General features: G+C 46.6%; 1 protein-coding gene across 5 annotated transcripts in view; it reads right to left on the reverse strand.

Moving 5' to 3' along the window:
- PC (pyruvate carboxylase) overlaps positions 1–26,749 on the reverse strand; it is a 260,020-nt gene that overhangs the window by 195,823 nt on the left and 37,448 nt on the right. For 4 of the 5 annotated variants that reach the window (XM_053369882.1, XM_053369883.1, XM_053369884.1 and 1 more), the window contains one exon: positions 2,548–2,683. In XM_053369882.1, coding sequence (XP_053225857.1) covers positions 2,548–2,683 — 136 coding nt within the window. Of the gene's footprint in view, positions 1–2,547; positions 2,684–16,624; positions 16,887–26,749 lie in introns of all 5 variants that reach the window. The other variant, XM_053369886.1, reaches the window with a different exon arrangement.

A 26,749-nucleotide genomic window follows, 5' to 3' on the forward strand; every position in this document is an offset into this window, starting at 1 on the left:
GTGGAAGCAGCTACACCATTTGATCAACTCAGCACATACCTCAATTGATTGATCAATCGGGTGATTTTATTATTAAGTTAATTTTAGCAGCCAGGAGAACTGCAGGTATCAAGCATCAGCCTATATTATTATTATTATTATTATTATTATTATTATTATTATTAATGCAACAGCAAAAAAGGCTAATGCTATTCTATCAACAGAAGTCTAGTGTTCAAGATCTAGAGAATTAACACTGCTACTCTACTCTGCCTTGTTCAGACCCCACTTGGAGTCCTGCATCCAGTTCTGGGCACCAGAGTTTAAGCGGGATATTGACAAGCTGGAATGTGTGCAGAGGAGGGTGACCAAGATGATCAAGGTCTGGAAATCAAACCTTATGAGAAACAGTTATGGGTATTGGTTATGTTTGGCCTGGAAAACAAGTGATAGGCTAGTTGCCTTGAAACACCCAAACGGCTTTCACGTGGAAGAATGGAGCAAGCTTTTTTTCTGTAGCCCCAGAGGGAAGAGAGATTCAGACTAGACCTTTGAAAGAAATTTCTGGTGGTAAGAGTTGTTTTGACAGTGGAATGGACTCCCTCAGAAAATGGTGGACTTTCATTCATTGGAGGGTTTTATAAAGGGGTTAGATGCGGAAAAAATGGATGGTTATAGAAGATATGTTGAAAAATACAATAATAGCTTTGACTCCGTGCTATCATTTGAGTGACAAAGGAAGTAAAAGGAGGTGGATAACAATTAAGGATTTATTATGTTTTCTGAATGTACAGTGGTACCCCGCTAGACGAATGCCTCGCTAAACGAAAAACGTGCAAGACGAAAGGGCTTTCCGATTTTTTTGCCACTTCGCAAGACGAATTTTTCTATGGGGTTGTCTCGCAAGACGAAAAATTTTTCGGGTTCTTGCAATTTTTTTGCTTTTTCTGAAAGCCGCTTATCTGCAAATTGCCGCTTATCCGCTAATCCGTTAATAGCCGCTAAGCCGCTTATCTGTCAATTACCGCTTATCCGCTAAGCCTTTAATAGCGGTGCTCCGCAAGACGAAAAACCCTGCAAGACGAAGACACTCGCAGAACGAATTAATTTCGTCTTGCGGGGCACCACTGTATTGGAAAATTTATATAGAAAGGTTTATTGTTTTGTGTACATTCAATTGTAAGATAAAACATATGTGAAGGGACTTGACAGGAAGTCAAAATTGAATAAAAGATTCTGTAAGATAAAAGGGGAAAAATATTTATTTTCATTATTATTATTATGTGTGTGTGTGTGTGTGTGTGTTGTATGGAATGTTTGGGAGGAAATAAGACGGTAAATAACAAATAACATACAAAATATTGATGTAAGTAATTTTTATTTCTCAATTATATTTTGTGGTAGTATGGTTGTAATGTTTTTTTGTAACATAAAATCATTTAATAAAAATTATTTTAAAAATATATATATAAAGGGATTAGATGACCATCTGTCAGGGATTCTCTAGTTTCAAGTACCAGGGGGTTGGACTAGATGACCCCTTGTGTCCCTTGTAACTCTACAATTCTATTATTGCTGTTGTTGCTATTATTTAAAGCATTTACATCCCACCTTTCTCTGAAGTAGGGATTCGAGGCAGCTTACAACATTTAAAACAACATCATAAAACACAAAACAATAAAAACAAACTTAAAAACAATAATTAAGATAAGCCAAAACACTTTTAGAGCCAGTAATTAAAATATAGTTTGCCCTGATGACAACTTAGTAATTAGCATTGCCTGCACCTTAATTTTCAAATGTCCTGAAGGAGATGTACCCTTTTTCTCTCACACACAATGAAATGCCTCTTCCAGGATTCTTTTATGTATTATTTATTATCTCTATAATTCATATACTGCCCTGATGTCAGGGTTTAATCAGTGTTCAAGGCTGGCATTGGTTTTCAGGGTTTGGTGCATAACCCCGGGAACATGCAAAAACCAGCATTCCTGTCATGGCCCTAGGGATGTGGCTGGGGATTTGGAGGGAGGGAGGGCCAGCCTCAGACATATCAAGCCAACCAGAAGCACATCTGCAAGAGGAACCATTGTGAGGCTGCCTCTGTAACCTGAGGATGCTGTGCTGCCCTAATAGAACCACAGCCTCTCCAGGGTCAATGAGTGCTGAAGCAGGTTGCCCCCCACTTTAAACTGAAGAGGCTCCTCCCACAGAAGAAGGAGCAGCTAGCGACCAAGCTAGTGCTGCAGCTCAGTCTGAAGATGACTGCTACTGAAACAGCATTGGAGCTCCACTCTTATGGAGTCTCCAGCCTTGGCTGTGCACGGAGGTGGCCATGGTGCCACTGGAGTCTGACCTCTGTGTTGCTGAAGTCTCTGATCTGGAATGACAAAGGGGCCAAGGTACTAGACAGAGACTTCTAGGCGAATGTTATGGCTCCTTTGGGGGAGAGGTGCCTTCTGGACATCAAAAGGGGGAGGGTGGCACAGATCCTGCTGGGGAATGAGAATGGCTTAGCACAGGAGTCATGGTCCCCAACAGCTTCCACCCACCAAAGCCCCAACTCACCTCTGTTGGCCACCATCACCTTCTTAATGGGCTTGTATTCCACGCGCTGGGTGCTGTGGAAAGCAGCAGGGCATAGCGAGAGCCGCTTGAGGGCCAAGAAGGCCACCCCTCCCTTGGCAAAACGCAGCTGCAACATCTGCGGGGAAAAAGAGACAGATCAGCAGGCTTAGCTTTAAGGCATTCTCACAAACACTGATGTGCACAGGACAGGACACTGACCCTTCAAGTAGGACCACGAAGCACAAATTTGACACAGACCCACACACATCAGAGCTTGTGGCAGCAATGGCAGCAGCCCCCAGACTCAAAGAGGGACCTGGCTGAGCAGCCCCCCCCAAGCAACTGCCCAGCCTTCACCCATCAAGGTCCCCCCCCCCACTAGCAGTAGTCAAAACTGCTTTATTCCTTCCAGGAAAGTTAAACAATGCAATAGTTCTCCAGGTGGCAGTTAAAGGCAGAAAGAAGCTGGGTAATGCACTCCAGTACACTTGAGCGCTGTTCACCGCACTCTAAATCACTTCCAAACATGCAGAGATCTCAGGTTGATGGGATACAGAGTTAAAATGGCACTCGGAGGGGCCTTCACAGCAACGTGGAGTCAAGATGGGCTTTAAGTGGCGCAAGCATCCAGTGATCTTTTCCTTAACCTCAATGAGGGAAACAGATAGTTGACACTTTTTTACCATCTTGAACATACAAAGCCACTTCTCCCATAGATAGCTTTCTCACAGTTATTTGGATGCTTTTAAAAGGGGGCTAGACATATTCATGGAGGGCAAAGCTACTTGTGTCATGATGTCAAATGTACTACCTCTGAAGGGCTGTCACATGGGAGATGGATGTGTTTTCTGTGGCTCCAGAGGGAAGGACCCGAACCAATGGATTCAAATGACAAGAGAGGAGATGCCGACTGAACATTAGAAAGAACATTCTGAGAGTAAGAGCTTTTGGACAGTGGAATAGACCCCCCCAGAAGGTGGCGGATTCCTTCATTGGAGGTTTTTAGGCAGCAGTTCCATGGTCACCTCTCATAGATTCATGGGTTCTTTAGCGAAGCACTAATAAGATTATAATGCAATAAAATTTATAGCATGAGACTCTTAATCTCAGGGTTGCGGGTTCGAGCCATATGTTGGGCAGAAGATTTCTGCATTGCAGGGGGTTGGACTAGATGACCCTTGTGATCCCTTCCAACGCTACGATTCCGATTCAAAACAGTAAAAATTGTGCATTGTTTCAAAATCCCAATTAAAACTATTCAGTTTAATTAATTCAATAAAACTGAACTTGAGCCAGTGACACCAGATACTGCATGAAAAATACTTTAAAGCATTCTTACTAATGAAAACATAAGGGTGAAGAAAATTTATAGGATTAAGTATTTCTATATAAGTGCTCAACAAACATGCACAAACGTCCATCTATCACAAATGTAATGCAGCTAATTGATCAGAAAATCAATAGCTATTACCAATAATTGTGACAGCTCAGAATTGTAAATACAAACAAACATGACCAAAGGGAATAGCTTTGAAAGCAATGGGAGAAGCAGAATATCAAATACAAAGGAAGGAAGGTGTTTTGCTCTAGCTCTCGCCTGGTCAATCATAAATAAGCGATTAACACGCTCAGAGGGCCCCCCACCTCCAGTGCCCCCCTGCCCCCCTCTTGCCTCTTATCCCACAGCCCACTTTGGGTACCACTGTTTCAGACCACCGCTCCCATCAGCCCCAGGCTTGATGGGCGTCGTGGTCCAAAGTATTCAGAGCGCAAGACCTTGGGGAAGGCTTCTTTCGATACCTGGAGTCAGCTCTCGCTGCAACCCCCCCAAAAAAAACACCCAAGCTCAGCAGGCGGGCTCCCTTGTGACTCAGTTTTAGGATGATGATCCTCCTCCCTCCCTTTTCTCTAAGAAGGCTAATAACTTTTTTAACGGCTCCCTCACTCCCCAAGACAGCCTGGGGGACTTTTTGTCTGTTGCCACGCAGTGTGCTATAGCAGCTAAACGGGGATATAGTAAAGACATCAGCAGTTTAACAGTAGATTTATTTTTATACCTCCGAAAATCAATAGCAGCTCCAGCACTCAAGACCCAAAATTAGCATGCAGGTGATGGCGGCCGTCCCTCCTGTCCCCAAAGTCCTTGGAAGGAAAACAGCCACTCAGGCTAGGTGGAGAAAAAGAACTGGGGGGGGGGGCGTGGGTTTTTTGCCTCTACGAGAGCAATGGTTTTATTGAGTCTATATTTATTTGACTTACAGTCGATCTACTTTAACCCAAAGGGTCATGGCATGTCATAGCAATCCATAACTCCAGTGCATGTTGTTCATTTCCTCAAGATACAGAACTTCCAGAAACTTGCCAGAGTTAATCCTAAAACAATGGGAAAGCAGGCAAGGGCTGGGAAAATGACCAGTGCCTGAAACTCCCATTGTTCTAGGTGCATTTTGTGACAGGGAATTTCATTAGTGCGAGCAGTTTCTGAGATCTGGGCGCAGTATTGCGCCTGCGTTTTCAGATTAAAACTGCAGAGTGGAAGGAAAAGAGGAGCTTTTTCTGCCTCCCCATTTCCAGCTAGTCTCTGAAGACTGGAGAAGAGACCCTCTTAAGAATATTTAGTGGGGGTGGGCAGGGGAAGGACTAGAGCATGTGAAAAATGAACATAATATTTTAGCTGCAGTTCATTCATTTTCAGCTTTGTATACTTATTTTTTAAAAAAGTGTGCCTAGACATTCCGTTGTTGCACCCATAACCTAGGCTTAAGCTCCTAGCTTTCATATCTCAGTTTCTAACGCTGAACGTGACGTGTAAGGTTGGGGATGGGTGTGGGGCAGGATCACATCTAGGAACAGAAGAAGAACCTGGCTGCTGGATCAGGCCACACACTCATCTAGTCCAGCATCCTGTTCTCTCAGTGGTCAAACATGTATCTATAAGAAGCCTGCAAGCAGGACCAGAGGGCAAAAACACTCTCCCTTCTTGTGGCTTCCAGAAACCGGTATTCAGAAACATTTGCTGCATCTTGACAGTGGAGACAGGGCACACCCACCATGGCTAATAGGCTTCTCCTCTGCCACGGATTGGTTGGGCACAGAGGAATGGTAGAAGGAACCAGCTGGGAATACACCAAAAGAAGAAGGCTCAGAGCACGGGGAATGGGTGGTGGGACAACGATGAGTGGGAAGAGGGAAAAGACTGGGAAGAGGAGGTGTCAAAAGCTGGAAAACTTAACAGGGCTTAGTGAGCTGGGAGAGTCAATGGCAGAGAGAATCAGAGGCAGAAGCTGAAGCAGGAGAAGGGGAAGAGGGAGGCAGAGATAAGGGAGGCTGGTGAAGAGTCACAGGTGTCTCCCCCTTCCCCTGTGTGTCCCAGAACCAGAAGAGGCATTAAAGGGGTGGAGGAGAGGTTGGCTGCATGCAGATGCAGTCTCCGATGGCTGGGGAAAAGCCCCGGGGAGGAGGGGACTTTGACAGCTGTGAGGAGTCGAGGACCTTCAGTCTCGGCAACTGGTTTTTATGGAGTAAGAACACAGAGAATGAGCTGCTGTGCTCATTAGGCCTGACACTCAACTAAGAGTTAACTTCAACTTTCAGCTGTGAATTACTGACTGGCACACTCCTGTGACAACCTTGATGAATTTGTCTAATCCATTTTTAAAGCCATCCTAGTTGGTGGACATTCTGTCTTCTGTGAGAGCGAGCACCACAGTTTAATTCTGCACTGCCCTACCTGGAGATGGCTGGGATCAAACTTGTGACATTCTGCATGCAAAGCACATGCTCTACCACTAAGGGGGTTTCAGCACATCTCATATGAGCGAAGGGAGGGTTGAGGTTGGAAAAGAGCCTATTGTGGGGAGCAACCAAATCTCCCCCAAATCTGCCCAGAGCGACGGCCCCCTCAGCCCCCCCCCCCACTATGCCAGTGATTCAAATCTCCACTTAGCCATGATGTTCACTGTGACCTTGGGCCAGTCACAACCTCTCAGCCTCACCTACCTCACAGGGTTGTTGTAAGGATAGCAAAGAGGAAGAGAACCATGTGAAAACCAGGCAATAACCTGGAGATCCTCTAGGTGGGATATAAATGTAATCAATCAATCAATCAATCAACTAGTTCAATACTGTCAACAGTGACTGCCAACAGCTCTCCAGGGTTTCAGGCAGGGGGTTTTTCTCCTGCCCAGCCTGGAGACACCAGGGATTGAATCTGTGACCTTCAGCATGCAAGCAGATGCTCTGCTACTGAGCTAGTGGTCTGATCCAGCAGCCAGGCTTTCCCAACGCCAGAGTTCCCAACGCCAGAGTTCCCAACGCCCTCAGATGCCAGGGGGGTGGCTGGATAAGATCCCACTTAGTCAGAAGGCCGGACTTGAGCTCCATTCCCCATGACTAGCAGCAGCAGAGTTGTGCAGAGAGGCTCAATTTGCATAATTTATGTATACTAAAACATTAAGGTTCCGCCGGCACATAATTTTTACAGCCCCCGCAGACACATAGCCCCCAACTACACACGGAGTGGGCGGAACAGGACGAACTCAGGGAGGGAAGGCAGCCAGCGTGCAAATCTAACAGAGCTCCACGGGCACGCTTGTTTGCGGTGATTCATTGGAACCGCAGTTTTCGGGATTTCCAAACTACCTGGAAGCCAAGGTGTTTAAACAAAAGCAAATGCAAGCCTCTCTGCCCCCCCCTTCCTGACGCCACACCGCAAGCCATGTGTCTAATGTGCCATTTGGAGACCGAGGGACCCGTCTCCTCGCAGTCAAAGTGATAGCGGCACGTCCTGCTCGGCTCTTAACACATCCGTCTGCCATCCCCTAAACCCTCTCTTATGCACGCGCAATTGAGCAGAACACAGCTTCCATTTAGAAACCCTCTTTTCTGGCTGTTGTCCTGCCCCTTGGTGACAGTGGTGGCTGTGGAGGGGACTTGTCTGTACATGCCAATGAGCTGATTAGAAGCACAACAGGGGAGTAGAGGGCGAGGGAAGCAGGCCCCTGGGCCAGCCCTGCCGCATATAACCCCACTGCTGGCTGGATGACTGTTTGCAGTACAGCCCACCACCCTCCAAATTAACCATCCAGGTCTGTTCTGATCTCTGCCAGTCACTCTCTGGCAAATTAGTGCTAGGGCGCTTGCAGGTCCCAGCTGCCACGATGAGGAAAGCCACACCACCGCAAGGCTGTATAAAGGCTACCTGCCTGAGCGTGTCGCTTTAAGGGTCTGCGGCGGAGCTGAGCAGGTGCTCCGGCTTACATAGGTTGGGCTGCAGTTCCCGGACAGACGCTTCCAAATGACCAGCATTAGCAAACTGGCCATTCTGCTAAATCTGCTCCAAGCAAGGCTCTCCTGCTCACAAGGAGGGATGGGGAGGGCGAGGGGAAGCAAAAAATGTAGCATGCGATCTGGTCTGCAGGATTGTGAGAAAGAGAAAGGTACAGCTAGTTAGCAGCCCAGGGTAAAGCTATTCTGCAGGCAAATAAAGAAAGGATTGGAGGCAGGATTATTTCACAAAGAAAAAGAATCCAGACCTTTGTTTGTGCAGGAAACCAACCTAACTGCAGCAGAAAGTGGCTGCCGAGTGATGCCAACGATTTTACAACTTATAAAGTCGCTCTCTATGCTCTTGGCAGCTAGGAAGATAAGGACAAAGAATTTAGATAAGTTAGCCCTTAATTGTAAAGAGGACTTGGAGATCTAATTCACACAATCCATATGCGACTCCCCTCTATTTTATCTGTCCTTGTAAGAAAGGTTTCTGTTAGATTCGGTTGTGGTTTTGTTGTATATTTAGTTAAGGATGATGTCACGGCCATTGGCTAGCAAAGTGGAAGTTTGATTTGAAAAATAATTCTACACTATGAATTTTAAAAATGTGTATGTGAGGGCTGAGGGACCTTCTCTCAAATGCCTCCCTCAGGCAATATCCTGGGTGCCACATCAAAGGACGGAAAAGCAGTCACTTAAGAGCAGAGAGAGAAAGCAGCACTGCTTCACTTGCCCTCAGTGACATCAGCATGCAATCATCAGACAGGCTGCACTTTACTGTGACATCATCCCACGGGCATCCTGGTTGGCAGCGAACTTCATAGAATAATAGAATTGTAGAGTTGGAAGGGTCATCTAGTCCAACCCCTTGCCATGCAGTAATCTTTTGCCCAAGACCCTGAGAGTGAGTGTCTCATGGTCTACCAACTGAGCTATCCCAGCAATAAAGTTGGCTATGATAGCAAAAACCCTGGTGGTTGTGCTCTACCTCCACAGTCGGAGGCAGTATGTTGTTGAGCATCAGTTACAAGAAACCGCAGGAGAGGGAGACTTGCTGTGGCACTAAGGCCCAGCACATGGACATCTTGTTGGCCACTGTGAGAACAGGATGCTGGACTAGAAGGACCACTGACCTAACCCAGCAGGCTCCTCTTAGGAGAACAGATCTCCTGGGTGAGCACCACTGAAACGGGAACTTGCCAAAGGCAGGCCCACATTTATTTTGGGATGACTATCCTAATGGATCATGGCTGGGAAGAAGTTTCTCTTGAGCTGCGCCCACTCAGTGGCCAAGAGGTCTTGGGGTCAGGCATGCAGCCATCAATGCTCCCAGTTTCCTTGAGCCACATTCTGAATAGCAACACTATCTGATCCAACCTTCAGAAGATAGATGATTGTTTTGTTTTGGCTGGACACTGAGAGAAAAGGATGCTGGGATAGATGGGCCCCTGGCCTGATCCAGCAGCCAGACTCCTCTTACATTCTTATGTTGTGATAGGGTGTTCCCCAACTTGGTGCCCTCCCAATGTTGCTGCATCACAACTCCCACTGTCCATATCCACCGATCTTACTGGCTAGGACTGGTAATCAGAGTCCAGCAACATTTGGAGAGTCCCAGAATGGGGAACACTGGTGTAGATCATTGTCATCGCAACAACATCCTGTTCACCGCATGGTTTAGTAATAGCTGTAACTATTCCCAGGGTGTAAAACAACCCTGCTTTTAAAAAAGAATTGGTGATAGTAAAACAGAAGGAGACAGGGGTCCCAAAAAATAATAATCACCATTTGCAGCGATTATGCGTGTGTTTGTGGGACAAAATACTACAGATCCCCCCCCAACCCCCCAAGCCACTGCTTTTGCTTCCCAAATCGTTGTCTATTTGATGCATAAGCAACCATCAATTCTGAAAATGCCCCCTTTCACCTCCCTCTATTTTTCTTGCATGTCTATAATTATTATTAGGTTATAAGCCTCCATACTGTCCACCTGTAATTTATTTATTTTTTAGTTATAGTGGAACACTGGCCCTAAAAATGAAATGGAGAGGAAGTAGTGGTGCTTCTTCATGCAGCGCACAGTTAAACTATGGGACTCAATTCCAACAGGAGGCGGTGATGGCCACCAAGTTGGACTGTTTTAAAAGAGGATGGGGGAAATTCATGAAGAGGGTTGTCGATGGCTAGTAGCCATTTTGGCTATGCTGTTGCACTTCAGTTGGAGGCAGCAATGATGCTGGATACCAGCTCCTGGAAACTACAGGAGGGAGGAGGGCTCTTGTGCTCCAATCCTGCTTGTGAGTTTCCCACAGGCATCTGGTTGGCCCCTGTGAGAATAAGACACTGGACTATGTGAGTCCCCTTTGACCTGATTCATCAGGCTCATCTTATGTTCTTGGGGTGGGGAACAATAATGTCAGCTGATCCAGCTTAAGGTGGTCATGCACAGGAGGAGGAAGAAGAAAGGAGGTTCTTCTCCCTTCCACAAAGGGAAAATTTTAACAGGCTTTGTTCCTGAAGGTCTCTGAAAGAGCAAATAAATCTTGCACAAGCCAAGTACATAACCTTCCAAATTCTGAAGCAGATTTCAAAACTTACCCTTTCCTCTATTTGGCCCCAAACCAGAAAAACGGCATCGCTTAAACCCTTCTGAACCTTTCTCATTTGCAAGAAAGGACTAAGTGATAAGCTGCAGAAAGAGGGCTCTCCCCACCTCCTGGAGAAGCAGAACCCTGTTTGGCTTGTCCCATATAACTGGGTTCAAGGAAGGAGGACAAAAGGGTTGCTTAATGCCACAGACGCCTTGGAGCAAACTCGGGAGTTGGGTCAGCTACTCCACAGGGCCAGCCCTGCCCTGAGACAGGGTGAAGCTGTGGCCTCAGGTGGCAGATACTGAGAGTCGGGGTGTGGATAGAGCTGTGTATGCTTGTTCCGAACCTCCCTAAGCTAGGCCACATGTACACCATACATTTAAAGCACCATGACACCACTTTGTGCAGTAACGGCTACCCCCAAGAATTCTGGGAACTGTTTGTTAAGGGTGCTGAGCATTGTACAAAGACCTCTATCCCCCCCCCCACAGCTACAATTATAAAATCATAGAATTGTAGAATTGTAGAGTTGGAAGGGGCTCCAAGGATAATCTAGTCCAACACCCTGCAATGCAGAAAACTCTACTAAAACATCCATGATGTTGCATGACCAACTCTGTGTCCACAAACTTTTAGCATGTCACTGCAAACAGCTATTAAAATGCAAGAATTCTTCATGTGTCATCACCCTTTCGTATTACTCCTTTCACGTGTGGCATTATCAGCAGCAGCAGCTTCCCATGAGCACAATTATGTGGCAAGAATGTCAGGGATGGCTGTGAAAAGGAGGCCTTAATCTGTAGCGTCTCCTTGAACTTATTCTGTGAGAAGCATGAAGAAGCTGTTCAAAGACTGCCTGTTTTCAACAGCACAAAAAAGCCGCTCTGTAGAGGTCCTGTGTTTATCAGGCAACATTCATTCCGCCAGATCACCTCCGTTTTCCCAAAGTGATTTTCATTCCTCTTCACAGGGGACTCCAGGAACTGTGGCAGCAGGAGGGGAATAGGGGTCTCCTAGCAACTCTCAACACCCTTAACAGGATTCAGTTCCAGAATCCTTTGGGGGAAGCCGGGACTCTTCAAAGTGGTATGACAGATCTTCAAATATGTGGTGTGAATGTGGTCACTGTCTCCTGCCCTGTGGTGTATTGGAGGAAGCTGAAGTAACATCCACCTGCCAGCCTGGTCATCTTCCATCCCTGTAATGGGGAAAGTCGCCATCTTATCCTTGGCCTCAGGCGGCATAATTTCTTGGGCCATCCCTGCACAGATGACTTGTCTCACGGAACAAAAAGCTGACAAAGAGAAGTGACGTTTTCTTCAATGAGCTACCAAGACGTTATCTTCTGGAAGCAAGCTTTGCCATCACAAATAGCCCTTATCCTTCCTGCCCGCCCACCTACCACACAACCAAAATATGTTTAACAACGTCAGTAAAAATACAAAAAAAGAAGAAGAAACTCCACAGAGGATTCAACGTGCTGGAAATAGATGTTCTGAGACATGTTTTGCCTTGCAATTATTATTCTAGCATAATAATTATCATCCAGCTGGGAATCAGGCAAGTGGGATGACACCTCAATAGAAAGGCAACTGGAAATGGCTACATGCCAACATGGCCGAGGTTTGAGGAACTAACATAAGGCCCAGCAGGACCCAAGCACAAGAGCTCTCTCCCCAACTGAGGGTTTCAGATTCAAAAGGATTACTGCCTCTAACCATGGAAGCAGAGCAGAGCCATTGTGCCTAGTAGCCATTGATGGCCTTCTCTACCATTAATATGTCTAATCCCTATTTTAAAACCACCCAAGTTGGTGGCCGTCACTGCCTCCTGTGGGAGCTAGTGAAGGACTTTCTTTTACTTGCCCTGAATCTTCCAACATGCAGTTTCATTGCATGTCCCTAAGTTTCAGCGTTATGTCAGAGGGAGAACTTCTCTCTATCCGCTTCCTCTGTGCCAGGCATTATTTTGCAAACTTCCATCACATCACCTCTTACTCTCCTTTTCACTAAACTGAAAAGTCCCAAATGCTACAACTTTTCCACATAGGAGAGTTGCTCCACCTGCTTGATCATTTCGGTTGCCTTTTTCTGAACCTTTTCTGAATACACGGACTACAAATCTAAATAACAAATGCAATTTTGTCTCCTGCAGTCTGAAGCAGGGTAGCCCTCTCTACTGCCTTGTCCTGCAAAACATGCAGGCACAGGGACAGTCAACAAGTGAATAGCACACACGTTTCAGGTTTATGTACTGTACAAAGTGGCACACTTTGATCTTACAGCCTCAGCTTGTGGGCAGCCAATAACATGAGGATCACAATATTGGCTTAAGAGCCAACAGCATCACTTGGGAGATGACAAACTACGTCAGCTGCCAAAACAGGAGTTTGGGATATATATCAAGGTACTGTGCTTTGCCCCACATGACCTCATGCAATACACCGTTGCCAGCCTGGTGCTCTCCAGTTGTTTTGGACTACAATTCCCATCAGCCCTAGGCCAGCACGGCCATTTTGGACTCCAGCTCCCATCAGCCCCAGGCAACAGGGCTGCCCATATTGGCGTAACAGGAGAGGAGTATGGATGCACAGGAAAAATTTAACAAGAAAAATGATACAGTATAGCTACAAGCAAAATCATTTATGCATAAAAGATGAGGGGCAATTTTTCAGAGCAAACAGAGAAGATTCAAAATACAACTCTTCCAAGGTTTTTTATTGTTTTGTTTTTTGCAAAAAGCTAGGTGGAAACGGAGCCAAGGGATAGTGCAGGGTCAGTTGGCGTAATACTGTCAAAAGACCCCCCCAGCTGGAATCTCATTAGGTGGTCCTAGACAAGGCCCCCTCCCTTCTCAGCCTCAACTCCTCCATCTGCAATACAGGAATAAAGTTGCTGACCTCCTTTGCGGGGTCATCATAACAATTACTAAGAAAAGGCAGCTGAAGAGTGTAAGAAGATTGTTGCTGGATCAAGCCAAAGGCCCATCCTAGCCCAACATCCTGTTCCTAAACTGGCCAAGCAGATGCCTCAACTGGGAAGCCTGCAAGCAGGACTGGAGTCCAAGAGTATTCTCCCCACCTGTGATTCACAGCAACTGGTATTCAGAGGCACACTGATTCCCAACAATAGAGGCAGAATGTAGCCACTGTGGCTTGCAGCCCTGGATAGCCTTCTGCTCCGTGCATTTGTCCAATCTTATTTAAAGCCTCCCACAGTCGAAGGCAGCAATGCATCTGAATACCATCTGATGGAAACCACAGAAGGGGAGATTTGCTCTTGCGCTCAGGTCCTGCTTGTGAGTTTCCTATTGCGGCATCTGGTTGTCCCCTGCGAGAACAGGATGCTGGATTAGATGGGCCATTGGCCTGATCCAGCAGGCTCTTCTTACCTTCTTATGTTCCAGGCAGGATGCAAAAACAGCAGCGACAAAAACAGCACATCCCTTATACAAGATAAGTGGGATCCCTTCCTCCTTTGATGCAGAGGGTATTTTTTAGAGACGCATGCCCTCCTACCCACACAGATCCTCCCAGATGCTTCTAACACCTTTCTGATTGAGTCAGAAACAGAAAGAGAGCACGACTTAAAACTTCAAACAAAACAATTATCCAGGTTATGTGTAAAGTCACTCAGCAGCTGCAGCAGCAGCAACCCCCACCCCCGCAAATCTCTCTTCAAGAAGACAATATTGCTCCAAGCTTTCTCCTGTCCCACTTTGACACGTTCTAAGCTGAAAAAACTGAAGCACTGGTCCTTTTATGGATCAGAAGAGGGACTTGGGAGGATAACACCACTGATAGCAATGGCTCATTTTTCTCATGGCAGTGTACCCAGCCTTCCTTGACACAGCCCCCATCTGCACTATATATTTAAAGCAGTATCGTGCCACTTTCAACAGTCACAGCTTCTCCCAAAGAATTCTGGGTACTGTAGTTTGTTAAGTGTGCTGAGAGTTGTTAGGAGGCCCCAATTCCCGCTACAGAGCTACAGTTTAACTATCTATCCCTCTTCACAGGGAGCTCTGGGAACTGTAGCTCTGAGAGGTGAATAGGGATCTTTCAGCAACTCTCAGCAAACTACAAACCTACAATGCCATGGCTGTTTAAAGTTGTATGATACTGCTTTAAATGTGTAGTGCAGATGAGGCCTCAATCTCCCATCAGCCCCCAGCCAGAATGGCCAATGGTCAGAGATAATGGAATTTGGAGTTCAACAACATCTGGAGGGCATCTTATAGTGCTTGGGGATTGCATATTGTGATGCCCTCCAGATGTTGTTGAACTCCAAATTGAACTCCTTGCTGTGGCTCGTGAGCTTCTCAAAAATATCTACTTGCCCTTGTTGGAAATCCTGGACTCATACAAAAGCCTGAGCGAATGCATGGGAAATTGCTCTAAAACTGTCTAAATTAGGAATAATCAGCGGGAGCTGCAACAAAAGGTTGCTGCGTGGGGTGCCCCTGTGCAGGATTCCTGCCAGCCAATCGCACTCTCGTCCAAGCATTCCATTCCACACACACTTACCCAACAGCCAATCAGCATTCTGTGAGTCACTGAGCATGCTCAGTTATCACCAGATTGCTGTTGGCTTCCCTCCCTGTTTAGGGATTTTCCCCCTACCCCACCCACATACCTCTTGTACTTCTGAAAATCCTGGGGTTCTCCCAAGCTTCCCAATACTTACTTGTGTGTGTGTGTGTGTGTTTTGTTTTGGCCATATAAGCGCCCACACTCACAGAATCATAGAATTTGTAGAATTAGAAGAGACCTAAAGAGTCATCTAGCCCAACCCCTTGAAATACAGGAATCACAGTTGCAGCTGTGGACTTCAGAAACACAGGAAAGGGTGACAGGTAAATGCAAATTCTGCAGTAAATCTCAGAATACTCAGTGTTAGGGATGCAGAACTGGTGGGGGGCTGTTACCCCCATATGCTGTTTATGGGGTTTCCCAGAGGCATCTGACTAGTTAGAATTCTGGACCCGTCCAGCATGGCAGTTCTTAAGAACATGAGAGGCTTGGACTGAGATTTGGGTGGCCCTGGGTAACTGCTTCTCTCATCTGATTATAATTGCAAAGCACCTCAAGGGCCTCTGGCAAAATTATTTCTTCTAAAAGTAACTAAATCACAGCCAACTTTCATGAAAAAGGTATGACCTCTTGCAGTGGGGGGGGGGGCACTTCCACTAAGCTGGTGGCCAAATTGCATCTCTTCAGGGGTTTTTTTTTGGTCCAACTCCCATTCAGCATAAGTTGGCTGAACACAGGGAACCCTTCACAGCGCATCTTTGCATCTTATCAAACCAAGGCAGAGCTTCATAAAAGATTATGAGTGACGCAGAGACCAAAGAAAGAGTAATGATTCGTTTATTCTCTCGAAGATTCAGGGTAACCCAGCCAAAGGGAACCATGATTGGCAGGGTATTCAGGACAGATAAAAGCTTAAGTATTTATTCACGTAATGCATAATCAGCTTATGGAATTCATTGCCACTAGATGCTGGAATATTCACTAACCTAGATGTCGTTAAGGAACTGTTAGGCAACAAGGCAGGTGAGGGTGAGGACAGAGAAAAGGGGTTCAGAATTTGCTTTTTCTGTTATCAAGGACCATAGCTCAGTGGCATGCAGAAGATTCCAGGTTCAATCCCCAATGGCATCTCCAGCTAAGGCTGGGAGAGACTCCTATCCGAAACCCTGGAGAGCCATTGCTAGTCAGTGTAGACAATACTGAGTAAGACAGGCCAATGGCCTCACTCAGTATAAGGCAGCTTCCTAAAACTTGCAGTCATCCTATGATGTTGGCTTGCAGTAGCTTTGAAGAAGATGGAAGTGAGCACACCAGTGTGAATTTAACCCCAGAGGAATAGGGTGCTCCTTTCCACCGAGTCAGACAACCAGTCCATCTAGCTCAGGTTTGCCTACACTGACTGGCAGTCGCTCTCTAGGGTTTCAGGCAGTCCCAAAGACAGGGAGGTTAAACCTGGGGTCTACTGAACACAAGGCAAGTGCTCTACCACCAAGCTGGGGTCCTCAGAGGTCCAGCAGCAGCTATCGGTCACGTAGAACCTCCATGTTCAAAGGCAATGTACCTCAGAATACAAACTGCTGAGGACAAACAGCGCAGGAGGCCTGTTGCCTATGTGCCCTGCCTCTCCGTTTTCCCAATGTGCCGCCTTGGACCCAAGAGACCCACTGTGGTTTGGCCTACTTACGTTCTCAAGACCCCTTCCTTCAAAGCAAGAAACTGCAAATCCTACGTACCCTACGATGCCTTGAAAAACAAGAAGCAGCCCACGTGGGTCTCTCAACGGAAAATCCGAAAGATACTTCAGCCCTCTGTGTGTGTCTCTCTCTCCAGACTGCAGGCAGAATCCCAGACACGGAAGGACCTGACAAGAGTCCCGAACTTTGGCAGCAGTTGGCCAATAGATAAACAAAGGCTGATACTGCAGGAGGCGAGCTGGGATCAGCTACCTAGGGAGGAACGCAATCGGTGGTGGTCAAGAGGGTCTTAACCCCTTTGAAAAGGGTTATCAGCTCAGATCATTTATCTCTCTTTCCACCAAGCACTTAAGTTTGCAAAGTTCAAGATAACCTTCAGAAGATTCATTTTTTGTTCAGAGGAGAAAGCACTGCAAAGTGCAGGGTAACTTTAATCTGCTTATCGACAAAAAAGGAAGCACACAAGCAGGCTATGCTGCTCTCAAAGTGGCATCAGCCTGCTCCCCAATCTTCCAATCCTAGGCTACAAAACTTCTAGCATTTCCAGGTCGGGCACAACTCTTCAGTATGCCAGCTGGACAAAAGTAGTTTTGGGGGCCAGCCTGCTTGTCCCACTAGAGTGCAATTCAGAGGAGTTACATGTTCCAAGGAGAAACCAAAATTGCTCATTGTTCCCTCGGCTTTGCTCAATAGGTCAACAATATTTCTCTGAAATCCTATGGAGGTTATGGCACATTACACCTTTTGCCCACCCCCTGGTCTGCTCCACCACCACCATCTAACCTACCAAAGCATCAGACTGACTGTAAAAAAAGAATACTAAAATCATAGAATTGTAGAGTTGGAAGGACCTCCAAGGATCAACCCCCTGCAATGCAGGAATCTAATCTAAAACATCCATGACGGATAGCCACCCAACCTCTGCTTAAAAACCTCCAAGGAAGGAGGGATCACAACATTCTGAGGGAGACCATTCCAGTTTTTTATAACTTTATTTAGTAGGAATATAGGAAGCTGGTCCATCTAGCTCAGTGTTGTCCACACTGACTTGCAGCAGCTTTCCAGGATTTCAGGGAGGGAACTCTCCCAGCCCTACCAGGAGACGCCACTGGGGATTGAACCTGGGACGCTCTACCACTAAGCTACAGCCCTTCCCTAAAAGAAAAAGGGAAATCCTAGCCCTTGTGGTTCCGAATAAAGGACTTATTTAAATAGGAATATAAGATGTCACCTTATACTGAATCAGACCATTGGTCCATACACATCAGTGTTGTCTACAATGATTGGCAGCAGGTTCTCCAGGGATTCAGGCAGGAGCCTCTCTTTCCCAGCCCTATCCAGGGATTGAACCCAGCATGCAAAGCAGATTGCTCTGCCACTGAGCTATGGCCCTTTACTGACATTCTCAAATGCAAACAGAACAACTGCCAAGCAAAAACAACAACCGAGACACAGATTGTGCTAGCTGAGGCGGATGGGAGCTGTAGTCCAAAAACATCTGGAGGGCATCAGGCTGGTCTTGACAGCATCCAACTCAGGCTGATAACACATACTGGACTGGATATGAAACATTATTGGGAATCGATGGTAGCATTTCATTCCCTATACCTACCACCCTGCCAGAACAAATCATGTGCAGTCCAGGGGTGTAACGCCAGACACCTCAGTGTTAGTAAAGTGTTAGTAAAGAAGGTCAAGGGACACCTGCCAGCTTCACACCTTCCATGGTCCACTAAACCCTCCAACACCCTGCCATTATGTGTTGCATTTTTCCGCCAACCCGGTGATGCAAGAGTATCAATTTTGCATGGAAAATTCTTGGTACACCTCCCACCTTCTGGGTATCTCAATTTTAGCTGTGACCAAGAAGAAGACTATCAAGCCCTTGGTACCAGCTCTGCCAATGGAGTAGATTCAACCTCAGATCCTGAGCGAAGTGACCCAAAGTCTCCTCCTGACCCAATCCCCATCGAGCTCTACTAAGTCATACAGTCTCAACAGACATGAACAGGGGTGGGCGAAGCACCATTGGAGATGCTGTAGAAAAACGGTTCGAGAACAGGGCCCAAGGAATGCTCACGTGGTCCTGCATCTGCAAGCTACCAAATCCCCCAATCTACCACCTACTGAAACCAAGGGGAAAGTGGAACTACCAAACCTCCGAGCAAAATAGGGTCTGTTTCAACCCTAGCAACTTCTCGAAATAGAAAAAGGAAAATTAACTTCACATTCTGCTTCTATCATGAATTTCATTTTTTTGTACTGCCAAGGGACACATGTGCACACCAAAAGAAACGAAGTGAAGGGGTATTTTACCCTAGGGGTCTAATTCTGCTCTAAATCAGCTTTATGTTGTCACCAGAATTGGAAGACTTTAGAACAGGACTGGACAAATTCACGGAGGAGAAGGCTATCAATAGCTGCTAGCTACAATGGCTATTGTTCTACCTCTGCTGTTGGGAGACAGTATGTCTCTGAAAACCAGTTGCTGGAAACTGCAGGAGGGGCCAGTGCTGTTGCCACTCAGGTCCTGCTTGTAGGCTTCTCACTGAACCATCTGGTTGGCCACTGTGAGAAAAAGATGCTGAATTAGATGGGCCATTGGCCTGCTCTAGCAGACAGACTCTTCTTGTAAGTTCTCATAAGATGACACTCTCATAATGCAAACATGGAACACTGATTTCTTATTTGTGTTGTCTTTTTGGGGGGGGTAGGCTATTTGTTCACTAGACCCCTTCTAATATTTACTATGAACACAGTATTTCACCAAAGCATTTTTTGTTCTTGATTTTTGTTCTCTCCTGTTATGAATCCTGTATTTCACCTCTGCTTCTCTTCTGTTTACTCTTCCTGACAGCACAAAACAAGGGATTTAAGTTAACATTGAGAGACTCAAAGTACTCCAACAGCCTTTCTGTCGTGCTATGTTTTTGGAACAGCCTACCAATAACATCCATCTTTTTTTACATTAAACTGGAGCCATTTTGAAATCAGTCATTAACTTTATTTCCGGCTAGGGCTTCAAAGGGGTCTGCTGAGCCCCAAAAAGCAGATTAATGCTGTCAACAACAGCAAATGATGTTCAGAAGCCAGCTAGGGCAAACCGCAGCAGCCAGGATGTTGGCCCAGATCTGCATTGCTGAGCCTATTATTGCAGTGTTATTTGAGCTCCCAGGTCTCAGGTTTGCACCCTGAAATCTCAGGGTCTGGGTTGCTCCTGACCTGGTAATCCTGCTCCTTCCATATTCGTTTCACCAGTTGGTTGGCAAACATCCATGCCCTTCCCAAAGGCCAATGTTCAAGACGTTCTCATTTCACCAGGAATTTGGACTGTTTTAACTTGGTACCTGGCTACTACAAAGTGCTGCTGTGGGCTGGGTCAGGGAGGCTTCTAGTTTGAGCCACATTTGGGGCAGGCTTTCTTATTCCACTCTCCTCAGATCCATACACAGATATGAATGCCGACCTGAGGATTAAGACACATACTCAACAGAGTAGGTAAGGGCCCAGGTCCACAAGGAACTTATAAAGGGACCCAGGGGGCTGCCTCCTCATTCCTTTATACATATTGAAACTGTGTGGCAGCCTGGCCACAGAGCTGCTCTAAGCAGCTTAAAACATTTTAAAAGTTAAAGGGATAGAGAGACATGTCCCAGACCACTTTGTAAGTATTTCTTCTTCTTAGAGTGGGCAGAACGGGGGGCAGGGGGTAGGGAGTATGGAATGAAGCCAGCTCAAGGTACATTTGGGGACTGAGTTTTGCAGTATTCTCATTGTTTGATTTTACTGCAGGTAGCTGTCCTGCCAACCTAGCAGTTCGAAAGCACCTTCGGGTGCAAGTAGATAAATAGGGACCGCTTACCAGCGGGAAGGTAAACGGCGTTCCGTGTGCTGAGCTGGCTCGCCAGATGCAGCTTTGTCACGCTGGCCACGTGACCTGGAAGTGTCTCCAGACAGCGCTGGCTCCCGGCCTATAGAGTGAGATGAGCGCACAACCCTAGAGTCTGGCAAGACTGGCCCGTACGGGCAGGGGTACCTTTACCTTTACCTTAGCTGTCTTTAAATGGTTTCGTAAGCAAACAACCAAAGCACAAATGGAAATGTTTGCATTGATGGTCATATTAAAGAATAATAATTTAGTCTTGAGAAGGTTGATTCTGAGGTTTGGGACTTGGGAAGACAGATTTTGATATGATTTTAATTAGGAACTAATGAAAACTTGTCAGTTGACCCAGGACTGTTATGTACAATGGAGGCTTTGAGTGAATTCTTTCGCCCTCCATCTCCTCTGGAGGTTTACATGCAAAGAATAAAAGCCTATTACCTTCATATCCTGTTAGTGAATTTCCCATAGGAACCTGGATGGCTGCAGGGAGAACTGCATGCTGGACTAGATGGCCTAATCCAGCAAGACTCTTCTTCTGTCCTTCTTTCTGCACATTTCAAGAGAGATCATAGCTCAGGGGTAGACCGCTCCTGCTACAAAAACACTCGGAAAGCAGAAGAATGAACAGTGCTGGCCCAGGAAAGAACGTAAGAAGAGCCAGCAGGATCAGGCCAGTGGCCCTCCTAAACCTGCATCCTGTTCTCACAGTGGCCAACCAGATGCCTGAATGGGAAATCTGCAAGCAAGACTCAAGCACAAGAGGCCTCTCACCTCCTGTGGCTTCCAGCAACTGGTATTCAGAAGCATTACTGCCTCTGACCCTGGAGGAGGAGTCAAGCCATCCTGGCTAGTAGCCATTGATGGGTTCCTCCTCTGTAAATTTGTCTAGCAGTCTGAACTGGTGATACAAGGCCGTTTCCAAGGCCTTCTTCGGCCCTTTGACAATGGGAGAGAACCATACACCTGATAGCAGCCAGCCAGGAAGGGGCAGAGACAGTTGCGCGGAGGAAGCACTCTCTGTGGCACCCACCCAGACCACGGAAGCGGCAGAGCCTCGCTCACATGCTGGCAACATCTCCGTGAGCAATGGGAGTTTCAGCTTCCCTCCAGGTGCCACAGAAATACAAATAAATAGCTCTAATAACCCCGTTGGCTCCCCTCCATCTCCCATCGCTCCAGCGTAGCTGTCAGCATCCGAGAGGAGAAAGAAAAAAATAAACCAGAAAATGCTTTCTCCCTCTTCTCTCCCACCCCCACCACTTTCCACCCCTGCAAAATTAAACAGCGAGATGAGAAAAACATAACAAAACAACAAAACGCTTGTCAAGGCTGGGGAGGGCGATAAGCGGTGGGAGGGAGGGGATAGAGAATAAATATTCAAATCTCCATGGCAAGCAATTTATTAAAACTGCCAAGCCAGAAATAAAAAATCACGGCTTTCTGTGCTAAAAGGTGTCATTCCTTCAAACGGCCGTGGCAGCGTGCTCTAATGAGTGAATTATGGATCAAATCCCAAGGAGCCACATTAGCGTATGGCTGCGCAGAGGACATATTGGAGACGTAATGTGCAGGCTGGGAAAGGGTTGTGCGTGTGTGTGCAAACACATTAAATTCCCTCCCACTGCACAGCGAGATCTATCGAGAGTACAAGTTCCTTCCTGTGCACCAAACTTCCCAGAAAGAGCAACTGCAATAACTGATTAGATTGACTAACGGGGGGGGGGGAGCTTGGTTGCCTCATTAGGCTGGTTTAAGCCCCCACTAGTGCTGGCAGAATCCAGTCCGTCCTGGAATACACTTGCTGGTTCAACCAGTATATGCAGCTCAGCAGGAGAGGAAAGGGCAGACACAGAAGGCCTCTTCATGAGTTACGGCCCAGATGACGGCAATGAGATGGGCCAGGCTGGATCAGGGCTGTACCCCCTGGCTCTGGCCCCACCATCATGACCCACTGAGCCATGCAAGCATTAGGGGCTGGAGGTTTAAGTGGATAGCCTGTTGTAAGCACACAGACTTCTAAAGTGGATTGCTTTATAAGAAGATCGGAAGAATTCATGGTGGGTAAAGCAATCAATGGCTACCAGCCACACTGGAGCCATGCTCTGTCTCCACAGACAGAAGCAGTAATGCTTCTCAATCCCAGTTGCTGGAAGCCACAGGGGGGAGCGATGCTCTTGTGAGCAAGTCCTGCTTGCGGGTTCCCCACAGGCATCTGGTTTGGCCCCTGTAAGAACAGGATGCCGGACTAGATGGGCCATGGGTCTGATCCAGCAAGCTCTTCTTCACGTTCTTAAATAATCCCCACTCCTGTCTTTCAGCCCCAACACTTTGGCAGTATTGAGGCTGGGCAGTTGGGGATGCAATGGAGGGTTGCGGGCAGCAAACCCAGGCCTTACAAGACTGTAATCATGTAAAGAATGGAAAACAACATTGTCCCTTAGCAAAATGCTAGGAAGCATAGGAACAGATGGGTGGGTCTAGATAAAGGCTTCAGGCCGATAGAATGTGTCTGCTCTGCAGGTTGAGGGCCCACATCACCTCCCAAAGCAACCACCCAGGGGCCACATGCCACTGGTGGGGGCCAGAAGCAAAAGAAGACAGGGCAATGGATATGGCTCTTGGTATTGCCCATTATGCTACAGTCAAGGAAAAAACAGAGGTTTCTCCATCCAGGAGAGCAAGAGGCATTACCATAGTTCATCAAGGACACATTCCAGCCAAGCAAAAACACTCAAGGAAAGGGTGGAGCATAGTCAGTGGGGTGTGTGGTCTGGATAGGAAGTGCAGTCTGAGGAGAGTCCCAAGGTGTCTTGAATCCCGGGGAGACTTCCTGGGGACGGTGGTGTGGTGCAGAGGAGGAGTCACCAATGGGTCATTAAGGGCAACTCCTCTAACTCACTTCACCCCTTGTTCTGGTCTGAGCAGCCCCTCCATGATGCCTCCTTGGGGCTCGGGACACGACACCACTGAGAGGGTTTGCTTATACAGAAGCTGTGAAAGCTCAGGGCTGTGTGTGTGTGTGTGTGTGTGTGTGTGTGTGTGTGTGTGGTGTTGGAGAAGTGAACCATACAAATTAGGAGGCATTTTGTCCAAGTACAATTCAGCACGCTCAACCATCCCCCTCGATGCGGGGCCTTTGCTGCGCCACCCTGCCCTGGCAGTCGATCAAACCTTCTGCAGCTGAAGCTCTCGACTCAGGGTCGCGAACTCTGTGCTGGGAATTTCTTTTACCCAATTCAGTCCATCGACATGCCCTGCCAGCAGCATCTGCATTCTGAAACCTGCACAAAAATTGTGCACATGTAGCAGAACCGTGTAATTGACAGTTGGTGCAGCCAAGTAGCTGAGAGCAGTGGTGTCATCAGGGCAGAATTGGAGGGAGCAGAAGGGGCCCCCAAACACAAACATGTTTTGAAAGAAGAGGTGGGGAACCTCAGGCCCAAGTACCAAATGCAGCCCTCTCGTCCTGTCTATCCAGCCCATGGACACCCTCCAGACAACATCCCTCCCACCCTCTGCACTCTGCATCCTCCTCAAGTGCTGGTACCCAACTGGGACATGTCCTAAAACTATGACGAAGTCTCTTGCTTGCCTCAGTGGCGAGATGTACTGGCCTTTGCATGGCTGCAAAGTGCCCTGCTGCACAAAGGTAATCCATGGATCTGTACATTTTTGCTCCTGGCCCCACCTACTACTGCCATGTGGCCCCTGGAAGGTTTTTTTCAGGGGAATGTGGCCCCCAGACTACCAAAATGTTCCCCAGCCTCATCTAAAAAGCTGTAAATGCTGTAAGACTATTAAATCCAAAGATTAAAATGATCACTGCCTAAGAAAGTGAGCTCTGAAATCAGAAACACCCCAGTCCAGCCTCTGCCAAGAACTTACTAACCTCTCTTTCTTGGCTTGACTGCAATGTGTGGAAAATAATATTGGTACTACCTATAGGATTATATATCAGAAGGCAACTAGGCTGCTTGTGGGGGCAAACTACCCCCAACATAGAACATCGCTTGTGGGATGTGCACTGGCTACCAATTTGCTACCAGGTCAAGTTCAAGGTGTTGATACTAACATAAAAGGTTCAATATAGCTCAGGACCAGGTTACTACAGTATCTCAGATCAGGGCTTTTAGTAAGGCTGCTCCTGCCCTGTGGAACAGTGTTCCTGTCCAGATATATCAGGTCCTCACTGTCTGCATTTTCCAGAAAAAACTGAAGATGTTTCTGTTCCAATGGGCTTTCCCAGCTGGATAAATGGGTCTCTGCCACAAGTGTCCACTTTTAAACTGTTTTTAATTACAGTATTTTATATGTAAATTGCTTTCAGATAATGGTTTAGAAAGCAATTAATAAATCAACTCTAGTAATATTTTTTTAAAAAATTTGAACACATAGACAGACAATATAAATAGTACTTTTGCTATTGCAATTTCTCATATTTCACCCAGTTTTTATTTGCTGTCTTTTGTATATTGTTTTCCATGTCATTATTGATTTAAATAGTGTTTGAAAAGTGTTAATTCTTTTTTATTATGTAAGCTTCGAAGAGCACTTCACATATAAATCCGCAAATAAATAAATCATGTTTGGCATAATTGGTTCCGATATGTTTTTATGTAATACATGATATTTTATTGTATGCCTTTTTATTCCACCTTGCCACACAGGAAGATCAAGGCAGTTGGAATTATTTATTATTGTTTGTCTCCCCATCGTCCCCCCACCTCCCTGGCTAGGCAGTGAGAGGAACTGTGGGGAGAAACTTATTCAGCCACTCCTCTCCGGCATCGATTGCCCACATGAACCTTCAAGCCAACTTTCACAATCATGAGAGCTAGAAACTTCCTTTGTTATTTATGACTATCATTTTTTAATAAAAGTTGATGTTGGCTTTTGCGGCCAACATCAAACGCTTTGCACGTAGCCTTGGGCCATTATAAACCCAACCATACACTTTTCCTGGCTCGCAGAAGCCCCCCTGTTATCACCTCGGCTCCATCTGATGTTCGAGAGCAAGGTGAGCAAAATGAGAGAATTCTTTAGAATAAGAGAGAGGAAGAGGAAGGGATTAGCCACGCCCAACAGGTACACAGATATCAAGCGGTTTCATGGGAGGGGGGGTGTCGGGGTGAAAATGTGCCTTGCCTGGGACAGCAGCATCCACATTTAAACTGCTGCAAATTGCCGTCTAGACTGTCCCTAGGCCATTCCCTCTTGGCGGTGGCGCTTTAATTACTGCGCCACTTATGATTAGATGGGGAAGTAATTAAGCCAGGCTGGGGAGGGCACGCACTCCTTGCATGCTCTGCTCCCTTTGGGGAGATCCAATCAGAGGGATGCCAGCCCTTCCCTTCTGCCTCCCTTTGATCATCTAATCGAGGACAGAAGAATCCAGCTCACGTTCATGACTAACTAGAGACATGCAGGAAACGGGGCCGAGAGAGCAAATTAAAATCTGCAGCTGAGAACTACTTAGTACTCTAATCTCATATACCAACACCCAGAAACTACCAGGACTGGGGGAATCACAGTGCACCCACAGCCCTGGATACATGTCACCACGCACCTCAATTAATTTACTTATTAGGCACATGCATTTCAAGGTTAGGCAGTGCATAAAAGCTTAGGTGCCCAAGTGCCATTCCTCTGGTATGCAGGGGTTCAAGGAGGAGATTTAAAACAGAACGTAAGACTGCTTTTGTCAACATAAGAAGTGCCTTGCTGGATCAGGCCAAAGGCCCATCTTGTTCAACATCCTGTTCTCAGTGTCCAGCCAGATGCCCCAAAGGGAAACCAGCAAGCAGGATCCAAGCGCAAGAGCATTCTCTTCACCCCTATGGCTTCTAGCCACAGCTATTCAGAAGCATTATTGCCTCCACGTTGGGTGGGGGGGTTCGGGTATGTGTGTTGGGAGCATATAATTTAAAACAAAATACCACTTTGATATTCTCTGGAGAGTGAAAGGCAGTATAGAATTAGTTTCATTAGCGAAGAAATAAACCAGACATCGTTTTTGTACGCTTCTGATTACATCTGCTAACTGGCAAGACGCCTGCCACGGCGGATGGGCAGGGCAGGTGCAGCAAGCAGGCTGGCAACTCACAAGGCCAACCCGTTGCAGATGGTTTACAACAAAGATAAAACAATAAGATTATCACCCAAAAAATTAACAGTAATTTTAAATGCCTGAACAGTTAAAATAACAATACACTAAAACCAGATTAAAAAC

This window comes from Podarcis raffonei, chromosome 16, assembly GCF_027172205.1.
Source record: "Podarcis raffonei isolate rPodRaf1 chromosome 16, rPodRaf1.pri, whole genome shotgun sequence".
NCBI classification, from domain to species: Eukaryota; Metazoa; Chordata; class Lepidosauria; order Squamata; family Lacertidae; genus Podarcis; species Podarcis raffonei.